This window comes from Passer domesticus, chromosome 8 (genome assembly GCF_036417665.1).
Source record: "Passer domesticus isolate bPasDom1 chromosome 8, bPasDom1.hap1, whole genome shotgun sequence".
Lineage (NCBI taxonomy): Eukaryota > Metazoa > Chordata > Aves > Passeriformes > Passeridae > Passer > Passer domesticus.
Genome location: NC_087481.1, coordinates 37,544,850 through 37,558,732, shown reverse-complemented (window position 1 = coordinate 37,558,732; position 13,883 = coordinate 37,544,850). Strand labels below are relative to the sequence as shown.

General features: G+C 37.7%; 1 protein-coding gene across 3 annotated transcripts in view; it reads left to right on the top strand.

Moving 5' to 3' along the window:
• ADK (adenosine kinase) overlaps nt 1-13,883 on the top strand; it is a 266,929-nt gene that overhangs the window by 227,459 nt on the left and 25,587 nt on the right. For all 3 annotated transcript variants that reach the window (XM_064430468.1, XM_064430466.1, XM_064430467.1), the window contains exon 9: nt 356-470. In XM_064430468.1, coding sequence (XP_064286538.1) covers nt 356-470 — 115 coding nt within the window. The remainder of the gene's footprint in view (nt 1-355; nt 471-13,883) is intronic.

The following is a 13,883-nucleotide window of genomic DNA, read 5'->3' as shown; positions in this document are numbered from 1 at the left end:
AGTACTCTCTTACCAATTTTATTTTTAATTTTATGATAGGTAGGGTTAGAATCCAGTCAGCAGCAAAGAAACCCACTAATTGCTCATTAAGAAATGCTCTGTAATTCCTTTGTTAGCTTTGGAGTTTTGCAGTGGTTGGAATAGCTGAACTATCATTATCAAGATTAAAAACAATAGTCTCATAGTACTACATAAGCCCTTAGGAGAATGCCCTTTTTCCTTTTAAAAATCTTCCTCTACTGACAGTAAAGTCTATTTTATACCTAGCTGTAAGAAAATAAATCTTTGATCTGCTAATAAAGTTCCCACCACTCCAGTATGCTGTAACAAGAATTTTCTTTCTCTCTCTTAATAGACTGAAGACATTAAAGAGATAGCCCGGAAGACACAAGCCCTGCCGAAGGTGAACACTAAAAGGCAGCGAATTGTTGTCTTCACCCAAGGCAAAGATGACACTGTATTGGCTACAGGTATGCTTTTCAAATCTCCATTGTCACTCACAGTAAAGATTCCGGCTAATCAATTACAAGTTGAGGTTTTACAATTTTCAAATGGTAGTCAAGCATTTGCCTTTTGATGTTACTCTGTGTTTCTTGTGTTTTATGCTTTTAATTGTTTCAAGAGTCTGAATTTAAGAAGTTATTATTTCACAAGAATGCCTGAGAATTTAGTTCTGAACATTTTTTTAACATAGATTTAAAATATTGATGCAGTTGGTTTTACTCAGATTTTTATGACTTGAGATTTTATCTGTGTAGCCATCTTTGCTGCAAACAAGAATACACTGTGCCTGCTGAGAACAGCTGTGCAACAGTGTAGTATATTTAAACATTTGCAAAGAGGAGGAAGTGAAATCCAGTACTAAGTGAATTTCCAGGCTTTTTTTGCTTTGAGCAGAAAGTCTCACTTTAGCTTTTCTCAGCCGTCTGCTCTTCAATTCTCAAAAGAGTACGTGGGAAAAAGGTGTTCTAACAGGGATGCAAGTAGTTTCTGCTGTCTAAATTGATGATGTACGATGCACAGATTTAAGCATTATAAACATGACTGCCTACCTTTTGACAGTCTCTTTAATTCTGTCCACCTCTGCTGCTAGACTAAATAAAGCTATTAAAAACATGTGCTGTGGCGAGCCATTTTAGTAGCTCATTCCTTCACAAGGTGAGTTATTACGCTGGGCTGAATTCCTCCTTTGGAAATCAAATGAAGTAGAGGAAGCTTTGCACCTGGGGGACTGGTGCTTACTCATACAATATTTGCCTCAAAATCAGAATTGGCTTCAGACTGTGGCTTCAGGGCTATGCACTAAGCAGGTATGTCACTGCTGTAAAGATCATTCCTAGCAGCAGTTTGAATTATTTCTTCAACAGTTTGCTCCTTCCCCTATTTTGTTAGCTACAAACTGTTTTAAAGGAAATAGATACCAGTCACCGAGAGTTGGGTATCTGTATTGCACTGATGATGATGGAAGTGTTCCTTCCACAAAGTTACTGCCTGATGTGAATGGCCCATGTGGAGGCACTCCACTTGAGTATTGTACTCTTGACTGAAAAATAGCAGCATAAAAATGTTTTTATACATGAGCTAGTAATAATGTGGTAAACCTAAATCTTATGTGTAACCCTCCTGTGCTCTTATTTAATTTTCACTGAGTACTTTTTTTATTCTTCAAACTGGAGTTGTTAACAAATCCATTAATCCTTTCTTTGATATTTTTACAACCGGGAGCTTATTTGAGGACTGACACTTGCTAATCTTAGCTGTTTGTTCGCTATGAAATGAACTTAAATTAGAGAATGCACTTTATATGCATGATAAATGTGAGATGGATAGAGAGTGTATGCAATGGTGTCAGCTACAAAAGCAAACATGATAAATGTTAAGGCAGTTTTGAGCCGTGGGATAAGCTATTCAGTGCATAAGCATAGCTGAATCTCTTTGCTATGTTGTTATTCATGGCAGCCAAATAAATGTCAATAATAAAAGAGAATTAAAGATTTTCATTTCCCAGAGGCAGTCCTCTAATACAGCTTGATCTTTCATTTCATTTGTAATTCGTTCTTGTGTCAGGATGCAATCATTCGCCAGGCTCTGTGTGTCATGTTAAGTCATTTAATAATGATTAAGAACATAAAAATGTTTGGCCTGTGGGGCAATTCTCGAAAGAGATACCAATTTGTTATTGTTTTCCCCCTTTTCCTTTGGTGTGGACCATCTTTTTCCCACCTCCTCACATTAAAATAATAATGAAAGAAGGAAAATGTGTCCCTTAGTTTAGCGCATGATATTCTATACTACAGAGTGGCATAGAGTGCTGCTAACGCACTTATTTCAGAACTAACTAGGTCTACACTTAAAACCTGCTGTGGAATGTATAAAAGTTTTTAAATTATCTTTAAAAAAATACTACATTTAAGAGTTACCAGTATAAAATTATTATCTTTTTTCTAATGCACGGGAGTATGGTTTTTGAAAAAGCAGGCTGTACTTGTTTATATTGCCTTTCTGAGGGAACAGTAAAGTCTCAAAGAGCTTGTGCCTAGATTATAGTACTCTTTGCAAAGTCAGCTATGGATTTGGGTGTGCTTGTTCATACCTTCTGCTTTATATTTTGTCCAGGTTAACAATAATAAGAACAACATGTTTGTTATGTTGAACAACATATTTATGCAGAGACCTCAACAGATTGCAGAGAGACCTTGACAAATTAGAAAAATGGGCAATCACCAACTGTATGAAGTTTAACGAGGGCAAGTGCTGGATTCTGCACCTGGGATAGGGCAACCCTGGCTGTGTGTACAGACTGGGGAAGGAGAGGCTGGAGAGGAGCCCTGTGGAAAGGGACCTGAAGGTCCTGGCCAGTGGCAAGGTGGATATGAGTCAGCAATGCCCTGGCAACCAGGAGGGCCAACCGTGCCTGGTTTGGATCAGGCTGTGCTCTGTGAAGAGTCACAGCCAGATGGCCACCCCCATCCTCCTTCCCTTTCCCCCTGCCCCCATGCATGGCAAAATGAGACAGGCAGGCAGCACAGAGGCTGTAACAGAGCTCTGTTTGCTCTGTCAGAGGTTCTGTTAAGCATGTTCCAAGCCAAGGCAGCCATGGCAGGGTTGGCTTGTGAGAGGAGCGTGCACCTCTTTGAAGAGTTATGTGTAGGTCAAATGAGGATCAAGTTATGGAAATAGTGAAGGGATATATTTGGATACAGTTCTGGTTGGAAGGAGAGGAAATAAGATGGATAAAAGGGGTTGTTGCAGATTGCCAGGCCATTCATGAAGGGGGCACAGAATGATACATGCTGAAAATTTGACCTGGACTTTCTAGGGCACGGTAGATGTGTGTGTGATATGAAGAAGTTCAGATACAGCTGGTCACTACATGTGGAGAGGACTGTGGCAACAGTTCTTGCTTCCTGGGCATTCCAGAGAATGGAAGTATCAACAGGTATTTTAGGAGAGGAGCATAGGGCAGAAGGGCACAGCTTCTGTGCACATTACCAAAAGAAAAGTTTGACCAAACAGATTGGAGAATATAATTCTTACATATGAGAGAGAGAGCTTAGACTAAGTCAGTTGAAAAAACACCTTCCTCCAAAAATCTGGCCTAGCCATACTGCAAAGATTTTGTCGTCTTATGAATTGCTGCAGTTTATACAACATTGTTTTAATGTCAACCAAAAATACTGGTGGCTTACCTCAAACAGACCACAAGCTGTAGGAAGTCAGGTATGGATTGACAGACAGCTTAGAGGTCCATGCAGCTGGAGCAGATCAATGAAGCAGTAAGAAGCAAAAACTACATCAGCAGTCTCAATCTAAGCCATTCCCATTTGTCAGTCCACTTTCTTTGCCTGTCGGAATTATTTGTGTTTTCAGAGGAAAAATTTCTCTGTCTTTATCCTGGAGTGCATTGGGTCTTTCTGCTGTCTGTTCATATCTGCTCCATCACAGTACTCCAGCCCCAAGGCCCCTTTTCTCTCCCCTTCCTTCCTGTTCTCTGTCATTGCAAGGAAGAGGCAAGCTCAAATTCAAGCTGAGTGTGATCAGTGCGTTTTAGAGGGAAGGAAAAGAGTGTTTAGGATTGGCATACAGGAGCTGTGGCAGATGAAGTGTTGACTTAATTAACTGTCGCCTTGTAATAAGACTCCACTGAGCACAAGGGAATGATTGTGGTGTGTCTCTCCATGTCATAGAATTGTAGAAGGGTTTGGGTTGGAAGAAACCTTTAAAGGTCACCTAGTCCTGCCCCCCACAGTGGGAAAGGACATCTTCAACTGGAACAAGTTGTTCAAAGCCCTGTCCAGCCTGATCTTGAATGATTCCAGGGCTGGGAATATCTGCAACATCTCTGGGCAGCCAGAGGTGCATTTTTGGTGATGTTGAATTTTATCTTTTTACTGAAAAACTTGGGAGATGCTGGACATTCTGAGTGACCTTAAGAATGAGCACGGACAAAAAGATTGTAATTTCCTCTATCATTGATCCCCAACATGACTGAATTTTGATAAAACTCTTTTGGAAAAACCAGCCTGTGAGAGACACCTGTGACAAAACCTTTCAGCACAGAGGATTATGCTTAGGGAAAGGGAGTGGTAGTTGAAAATGGCATCTATGGACTTTCTCAAAAAAAGTTTATTTGAGGAACAGTATTGGGTTAATTTCTTGTGTGGATACTCCTCAGCTGTCCTGGGAATTACTTGGCTATCAAGACTCTGATCCCACTATCACAGCCTTGTTCCATGATATCCCTCTTAGCAGGCCTGAAATTCCAGATTTGACTGAGTTTTGAGGTTTAACTAAGCTTATAGGATATATTTGACATTTCAAGACTTGCTTCTATAACCACAAGGAATACATAAGAGAGCAGGGGAAGTTAATGAACATGTGCAGTCTCCTGATTTCAGCAGTTGGAGCTTTTAAGAAATGTACCAAAAATCATAAGCTCTGGTTGGAACATATATGTCCTATCTATATGTGTGCTCTAATGTTTGTCAGAGTTGCTCATAACAGTTTTAAACTAATTACTTTTAGTCAAATACATTTTATGACTGGTCTTGGCTCAAAGGGAAATCTTCAGAAAGTCTGAGCAAAATCAGTTCAGCAATGGAAAATGCTTTTATATTGAAATATTTGCATAATTCAAGACCAGCTGAAGCTACAAACTTTAAACTTGGCTTGTTTTATAGCTTTAATAGAGGAAAGAAAAACAATCCAAATTTAAAGAAAATCACTTCAGCATTTTTCAATTTATTAATGATGAAATCTGGCGTGTTCAGGGGTGAACATAGAATTTTCCATTCTTTTTTCCCACTGGGGTTTGCAGGACCACCTCTATTTAAGGGCATGTTTGTAATAACCTCATTTGCTAGACTATGACAGTGAAAATGGATTTTTCTAAGGATTCAAGCATCAAAGCCAGCTCAGGTTGGGCTTACTAACCACTTAAATCTTCATTTTTTGGGACATATTTCTTGAGATATTTTGGGAAATCTATTAGCAGTCCAGGCAAATGTGGTAGAAAGAGAGAGGTTCGTCCTAAAACTTCGTTAGTGCACCGCCCACATGTGCATGGAGAAACAGTTCTGTAGATTTTTGTGTGTTATCATTGTTGTTTGATCTAGTTCATAAATTAAAGTCAGAGCAGTATAGCCAAGTTAATATGTCACAGTAAAATTGCAATGTTACCAAATTTTGGAACCTGCCTACCAAGCTCTTGCTGTTGAAGAAATAGAAGGCATTTGCTCTATGTGTTGTCTGAACTGTATGGGTGTTGGTGTCACCCAGTACAACTGTTCTTGTGGTAATATATGCAGATATGCTCATAAATTTCATCATTTCATAAAATTTAAATTTTCTGTGTTTGAATACAACTAAAACCTGTTCTTAATTAAAATAATGACAAATTATAGTATGTTTTGTGAATTATAAAACTCCTTTTACTTTCTAAGTATATGTTAGGTCTTAAGTATTTTAGGAGATTTTTTAAAAACCTTTCCTTTAAGAAGGTTTATCACATTCTGCATATGGAATGAGAGATTTTAAGAGCCATTCTTAGATCATAATAGCATGATGGGGGGGGGGGAATAAAGAGGGCTGATCTTCAAGCATGTAGCTCACTGTAAACAGAGGTCAGTAGGATTTCTTTGTCAGCTTGTGCTGCAATCACAGACCAAGATGTTACCCTGTAAGCCTATCTGTATAACATAGAACTATTTAATACTATTGACACTGCTGACATTTTATGGTGGGTCTGTTTGCAGCTCCTCTTCTGTAAGTTCTTGACTATAATGTGTTCTTCTCTAAGAAGCAAGAAAAGATATTTGGGGTTTTTTTCCTTGCTTACAGCTTTCATGCTTGGCTTTCCAGGAAAACCTTGACTAGCCCTTTTTATCAACTAGTCTTCCTATTCGTATATACACACCAGAGTAGTACCTTGGACCCAGGGGAACAGCAGCTGAATTTTATTACCATGTGCTCTCTTTTTCACACAATTACATACTTTCACTCTTCCCTATCCATTTATATTCACAAATAGAAAGGATAATTTCAAAAACAAGATTTGTTTTAGGACAAAAAAGGACATTTTAGTCCCCTAATGGCTTAACAAGTGAGCCAGAAAGCCCAAAATAATCAGGTTTTTTGTGTCTTTTGAAACCACAAAATCTAAATTAATAATTAGCATTTGTTGGTAGGGATTAATGAAAAGCAAAGCTAGTAATACCTTTTGTAACTGAGACCATTCATGCTTTTGTGCTGCGTGGGAGTGGAAGACTGAGCATTTTATTAGACAGGTGAAACACATTATTAAAACCTAAATTCCTGGATACAGGTGTCTTGACTGGACTTAAAAGTGTACCAACTGTTGCACCCCAAAGAATGTGTATGCACATATGTAAATAGGCACATGTGTGTGTTTCAGTAATTTCATATTGATTTAATAAAATTATCTTCTCTATTCTACTGTGTCAATACAGCACTTTAGCTGGGAAATTGAGAGTAAGATGGGAATTCCCTTATTCATGTATAATCATTAGGAGTAAGGAATATCAAACCTAGCTCCATTTTCAGGTGCTACAATGAGTTTACATTCTAGAATTCTGAGGAAAAAGTACCTCTTTAGGCTGTGGAAAAATGCATGCTTGTTAAATAACAATAAATATGGACCCCTACTCCATTCCTTAGAACTAGGCTGTACTTACTCTTCCAAGGAAGAATTTCTGTACTTGTTTCTCAAATACTGATACATAGATTTAGGAATTCAGTTTTTATATTGTAATTCTAAAAAGGATTCTTGGAGACATAACTATTAATAAATAAATCCACTGCTTAGGTAGTAGAAATTGTATTATATTGGAGTGGCAATACAGAGTGAAAGAGTAGAAGCAAGACTGAGGCAGATCAAAGATCTATCTCAAACATGATGTTTGCAAGTGTACAACAGTGGGAACTCAGGAAAGAGGATAAAACCAGAGCAAATCTGGAGTAATAGCTCCATGTTACACTCCAGCAAAATGTTGTTTGGGGATTTGTGAACTAGAGATGTTGTCTTTGTGCTGAATAGGCCAGAATAGGATTTTATTATACATGTCTTGTGATAAGGAGTGTCACAGAGACTGTGTTATGTAAAGAAATACATCCCCTTATTTGTTTGGATTCAGACATTTATGAGTGTTCCTGTCTGCCTTCAACTGCTGGTGGTGCTTGGCCAGTCCATAACCATTTCATGTACAATGTCTTTTTACTTTTGATTTTGAAGAACTCTTGCTTACCTCCCCTGCACTAGTCTTTTTCCAGAGTCTTTTTGTATTCTGTTTACTTGTTCTGTGTTTGATCCATAATTCTGACACTCTGAGCCACCCTTCACTGTGCCTTTTTGCAGGTCTGCTTAGTCTTTGTGAGTGGGGGACCAGAATGTTCAACTTGCAAGTTCCTGAGGAATTTACAAAGTGACTTAATTTTGTTGTTTTCTTTGTTCTGTATTCCTCTCTTAATAGTTCCTAACAGTTTACTTGCTTTTCTAGCTGCCACTTATGATTGATCTGACATTTTCATAGAATTATCTGTTATAACTTCAAATTTTCTTTATGGTATGGTAATTTGTGGTTTAGAGCCCATCACTGTGCATTTAAAGCTACATCATTTTTTAAATGGGCATCTTTTTTACATTGATTGACAAAGAATTCTAAAGCCCTTTAATCTTGGACACTTTTGCCGTTCTTCACACTCGACTTTTGTTTTACTATCCCAAATGAATCTAGATATCTCATAAGAAGATGGTGCCTGCTGCACTGCTCCCTCAGAAATGGTGCATATAGGCAGGAGATGCTACCCCAGAGCAGACACACACAGTTAGCATCGAAACTGGACTTAGGAAGGGGGATTTTGGTAAGGCAACCCCTTAAATCACTTCAGGCCTTTCTTGCTTGACTCTGGAGAGCAAAATTGAAGGAATTTACAGTAACATACTGATTCAGGGGCCATTAAATCCCAAATAAGCATTCTCTTTCTGGAAAGTACCTCTAAACTGCAGTGTTTTGGGGAGGATGAGGCATTAAACATGGTGCTTTGTTTTGAATTTCCATCTAGCAACAAAGACTCTGGTTCCAAAGCTGGAATAGAAGTAGCTTCAGCACTGGCTGATAATGCTGTAGAATGATATCTGCAAAGCAAAGAGCAAAGAATGTGGGGACAGAGACACAGGAGGAAAACAAACTCTATTATCTCATATGCTGAAAACCACCAATTTCATTATAGAACTCAACTGAAAGGATGGTGAAACAGCAGAATCAGTAATTGGGAAGCACTGTAAGTGGAGCAGCCTTCCAAATTTAAATTGTGCTTTTCACATATACATGTAATTGATATAATTGTCAAGGTTATCCCTGTTTTCTGAAAATGACACCTACCTACCTACCCACCCATCTCCATGTACACCAAACAGGGAATTCTGGTGACTTTTGGTGTTTCAGCAACTGTTCCTACATCTACAATGTTATGTCAGTCTAAATATATCTGTCTGAGTTTTTGAAAAAATTGAAGAGAATCCAAATCTGTAGTATTCTCTTTCATAGAAAATAATAATCCTAAACACTTTTAATTAAATTTATGCTTGAAGTTTAAAGTTCACCGTTGTCCTTTTCTGTGCAGTCATTTGATGTTCCTGCAATATTCAGTATTGGACACTTGCCATTTCTCCTTAAGAACATGTGTTTTAATGAGTTGAAATCTGAAACCTGTGCTTTAAAGGTTTACAGTGCTTACACTTCTCACCTCCCAACATTTTAGGGTTGAATCATGCCAACAGGATGTCTGTTTTATGAAATTAATCCAATAGTATTTTTTTACCAATAATTTTTGAGAAATAGATTTTCTCGGTATCCTAATTTGGTGTAATCATTTTTTTCATTGTAAGAAATTAAATGTATGGCTTGTTCAGCAGGTTTCATAATAGATCAATAATTTGTTGGCTTAAGTTGTTTTTTTCCTGTGGAGATGTGGAAAGATCAATGTCTGTAGTGCCCTAGGTCAGGATCAATAGTTTTAATAAAACTTCCTTTTTTTGTTGTTTTGGGGTTGTTGGTTTTTTTGTTTTGCCTTTGTACCTTTGTATGGTTTTGCTTTTATTAATGAGCTTTTCCTTTCATTTCAGACCATTAATGGTTTTCAGATAATGTCACACTGCCCAAGGTCAAGGCCAGTTTGAACTAAAAACTCTGCTTATCAATCTTTGAATATATTGGATGGGCTTACATATGTTAGAAGACATAAGAGTTAGAATCACTGCTTTCCAGGGACCAAAGTTAAAATCTCAAGCTCAAACTTTTGGGAGGATGACACGTTCAGGCTTTGTGTGTGTTTCCTTAAATAAATAACAGATCTTATTGATGGATCTCACGTTGGCATTAACAACATGGGTAACTACTGTGGCCTTGACTGCTCCTCAGTTAAAGATACTAAATGCTCCATATGGACCTTTATAATGGTATATTGCTCATTCCACACAACCACTTTGAAATAAGATAGAATCTCCGTTCATTCCTGAAATTCTGGGTGGGAAGAGGCAAATTATCAAAGTGTATTTTATCAGCTTGAGAGTGCTTGAGAGAATGTGATGTTGCTGTCTCTGAGGCTCAACCCTGTGTCTTTTGAAATCAATGGAAAGATCTCATTAACTTCATTGGCTATTGATTATGGTCATGGAGAACTTAAAACATTCATGAATATTAAGGGGTTATACTGATTCATGTGTCTTTTTGTGTGTTGTACCTTGTCTGGAATCTGTGATTCAATTTTTGTAGTTTACCTGGAGGTTATAGAGAAAGCAAACTTCATGTAAGCAGAAAGATTTGATAACACATTTTACCTGGAGGTCCGTGTGTGGTGGAAGCGAAGGGCACAAAGAACTTTGACCACTGGCACCTAGACAGATTACCTTCTGTAGGTGATTTTTTTTTCCATTATTTTGGCAGTGTTAGCCTGTTTTTTACTAGTTAGCAGTTCACTTCATAACAAATCATCACAGATGAGTTTGAACAGCAGAATCTGTACTCAGAAGGTGCCCTACAGACTCTGGTAGCCCATCATCTTTAATTTAGAGATTTTATTTTCCATCTTGTGATTACAGTTGAATGAACAATGTAGAAAAGTTTAAACTGTAGCTGTTGTTGCCATAAATTATGGAACTTATGTTTTTAAGCCTCTAATCTTCACCTGCTCAAGTAGTCTCTATAGAACAGTTGCACAGAATGGAAGGAGAGTAAAATGTAGGTATCTATGGTGCCTCTGGATGAAAATTAAATGCAGGAACTGACCCTTTGATTAGAAGTTTCTCTGCTGTAGCATCCAATTTCAGACAATGAAAGTTGTGGGAAGTAGATGGCTGAATGGAAGACAAATCCTTAACTCCAGGAGGGACAGAGCAGAGATCCTCAATAGTAGAAAAAGCAGACAAAGGGGAGATTTGAATGGGTCCTGCTTTGCCTGACTTTGGGGACTTGGTATTTATTTTGTGTAAGAGGACAAAATGTCTAGAATGAACTTTGAGGGCAGGTGGGAGGTTAATTGGAGTGCTTTGAAATGGTTAATTGTCTAAAATGGAATTGTGAGATTTTATGATCAGTTTGGCTCAGTGATTTCCACAGCAGGTTTTAGAGATAATGGAAAGTGGAAATTATTTAAATGCCATATGTGAAACATAGGCTGTGCATTTCAGTCTGATATCAGTGACCTGGCCTTGACACACCTGAGCATATTATAGACTATGAAGTGGCAGTTAAGATATAAACCTTTGGATGCCAAAAATAATGCTTATGTAGTTGATCCCATGTGAATGAAAGTTGACTCTCTTATTTTCACCATAACTGTTTTCTTTGCTATGAATAATAAAGACAGTAAAGTAAGCAGACCTGGCATAGAGTATACACAGATAGCAGCAGATTATTGAATAGGGTAAACATGGACTGGTTTTATATTTTTATGTTTTGGCTATACCTGCTCAGCGATATAATGCTAATGTTTGTTCAAAAAGAGTGCACAGAGTAGTCTGACAGCAGATTTAAAGTTTGGGAAGCTGCATACACAGATTTTGTGTGCTGTAGTTCACTACCCTGTGCCCCCCACTGCCTTCCTAATCCGTCCTGATTCTTCTGCCTACCCCAGTGATTAGCAGTCAAAAGTAAATCAGAGAGGAGTCTATGGAACCAAATATTTATGTGCCTTGTAATGTGACACTGTGATCCTGCACTGTGAACTTGAAAAGATGCCAGGCCATGCGTTGTGTCTAATAGCAATTGGTCAGAAATGGAACTGCAGAACTATACTCCAAATTGTTGGCTTTATAAATTTGATAATAAGTACATTTCTTGATAGAATATAACAGTGCAGCAAAGTGTGCATGCCCTCTCTTGCCTCCACACCTGTCCAACTGCAGAATGCTGTTTGTACAGTACATTGTCGTCGCTGACAACTGAATAAGAATTTTTAGGAGCAGTTGGCTATCAAGTGATGGCAAATTTAAAGGTTATGCAAATTGTGCCAGTACAGCCCAGCTTGTTTCAGACCTCTTTTCTCTATTATCATATCAATTGAGTCAGCTCATAGTAGACAAAGCAAGGTTATGGGAACCACCTAGAGCATCATGCACCATTAAACATCAATGCAGCACACATGAACATCTGCAACAACGATCTTATTAACAGAGGGTATAACGGAAGGCAATAAACAGCTTTCTTAGTCACCTAATTGTAAAAAATTTAATAACGTAATACTTGCATTATTTATCAACAGCAATTTGGTCAAAAATTACACAATTGCAGTGGATTAGATTACAATACCTATTGCCTGCTGTAAATTGCTACAAAAATATGAAAACCCTTTTGTGAGCAATAAAACGCTTTAGTTAGTAGAATGCTAAAAATGCAATTTCTTTTAATTTCTGACACATCATGAAATATAAGTATCTGCCTTTTGCACTGACATTTTTATACTTGACTAAAACCAAATATTATAAAAGAACCTAAGAACTGTTTTTGATTTCCTGCTTGTCTAGATAGCTTGAACATTTCAAAAATCAGGGCACAGTTGTTTTGTTGTGAAAAGTAGCATACAGAAAACATAAAATAGCCTTGTGTGTGTGCAGTCAAAACAGGTGTTTGGAAGGACAAAGCATATTAGATATCTGTACTGCACTGTGTTGTGTGTTGGCTTCTGGTGGAGACACTGCACTGCTTGAAGTGAGAGGAGAAGATGAGAGTCTGTGAAGCTATGGTCTCAAATAGCTGAGGGAAATGTATACAAAAATTAAAGTATGTTAGAAGTTGATAAAAAAGAGAAAGGACTAATGGCTCTCTAAGGCCAAGCCAAACTCTAGGAATAGTTTAGGCTTGAAGCTCAGCCTTTGCTGGAGTCAGATACACTGGTGGCAGGGACAGCCCCCTCTCCGTGGAGGGGGCACTGCTGGATTCCCTGGGAACCAGAGGCCTGCTCGGAAAGCTCAGAGCTACAGGAGAGCACCACTCTTCCTGTTTCATCCTCAATGTGCAAATGCACAGGTATTTAAGAATTAAAACAGAAAGGAAATAAGAGACTGGATGAATAAATCAATACAGGCTCAAAAGTTGAGTTTGACAAGTGGCATTATTTTAAAAAGGTGATAGATTTACCATCCTGTTTATGACAATGGTTTGGTAATACTTTTAAACTGATAACATGATACTACAGAGATCATAGTGTGAGGTATTTAATTATCAAATAAATTATCTGCAACTAATGTAGAGGAAGAATAAGCTCCTTTATTTTGTGTCAGATTTTTATCTTAGGCTGGTATAACCCTTAAAGAATTCCATTAGAAACAGCAGAATTTCTCTGTTTCAACTGGCATTTTAAGAGTAGGATGTTTTCTCATTGACATTAGAACAAATTTTGGCCTCTGCTGCAGTGACATCTTCTAAATAGATTTAAAACCTGTTAAAGTCTGATAAAATTCATTTAGTAAGCATGTTTTATTCTTCAAAGGCAAACAAGTAGTCTTGGGAGATCTTAATTAAAGGAAACATGGAGCTTACAAATACAGAATGAGAAGAAAAAAAATTTGTAAAATTCTAGAGCTGAGCTCTGAGATAAAAGGGTGAAAAATGGAAATTTCTACATGTAATCTGAATTTTTAACAGCAGTGCTGTAGAATTTCTGTGGTATAGCTACCTCATGAATGTTCAGCTAGTAACAATTTTTTTTTTCAAGGAGAAGCAGATATATACATTAACTTATTTTTAGTAATATATCTAGGGAAGGCTGTCTCTCTCATTCCAATGGACTGATTTTAGTTATGAAACTAAATATAAATTCTCCCAGAAGAAAAATCTCCTTCAGAGCTGCTCTGTAGTGACCTAATG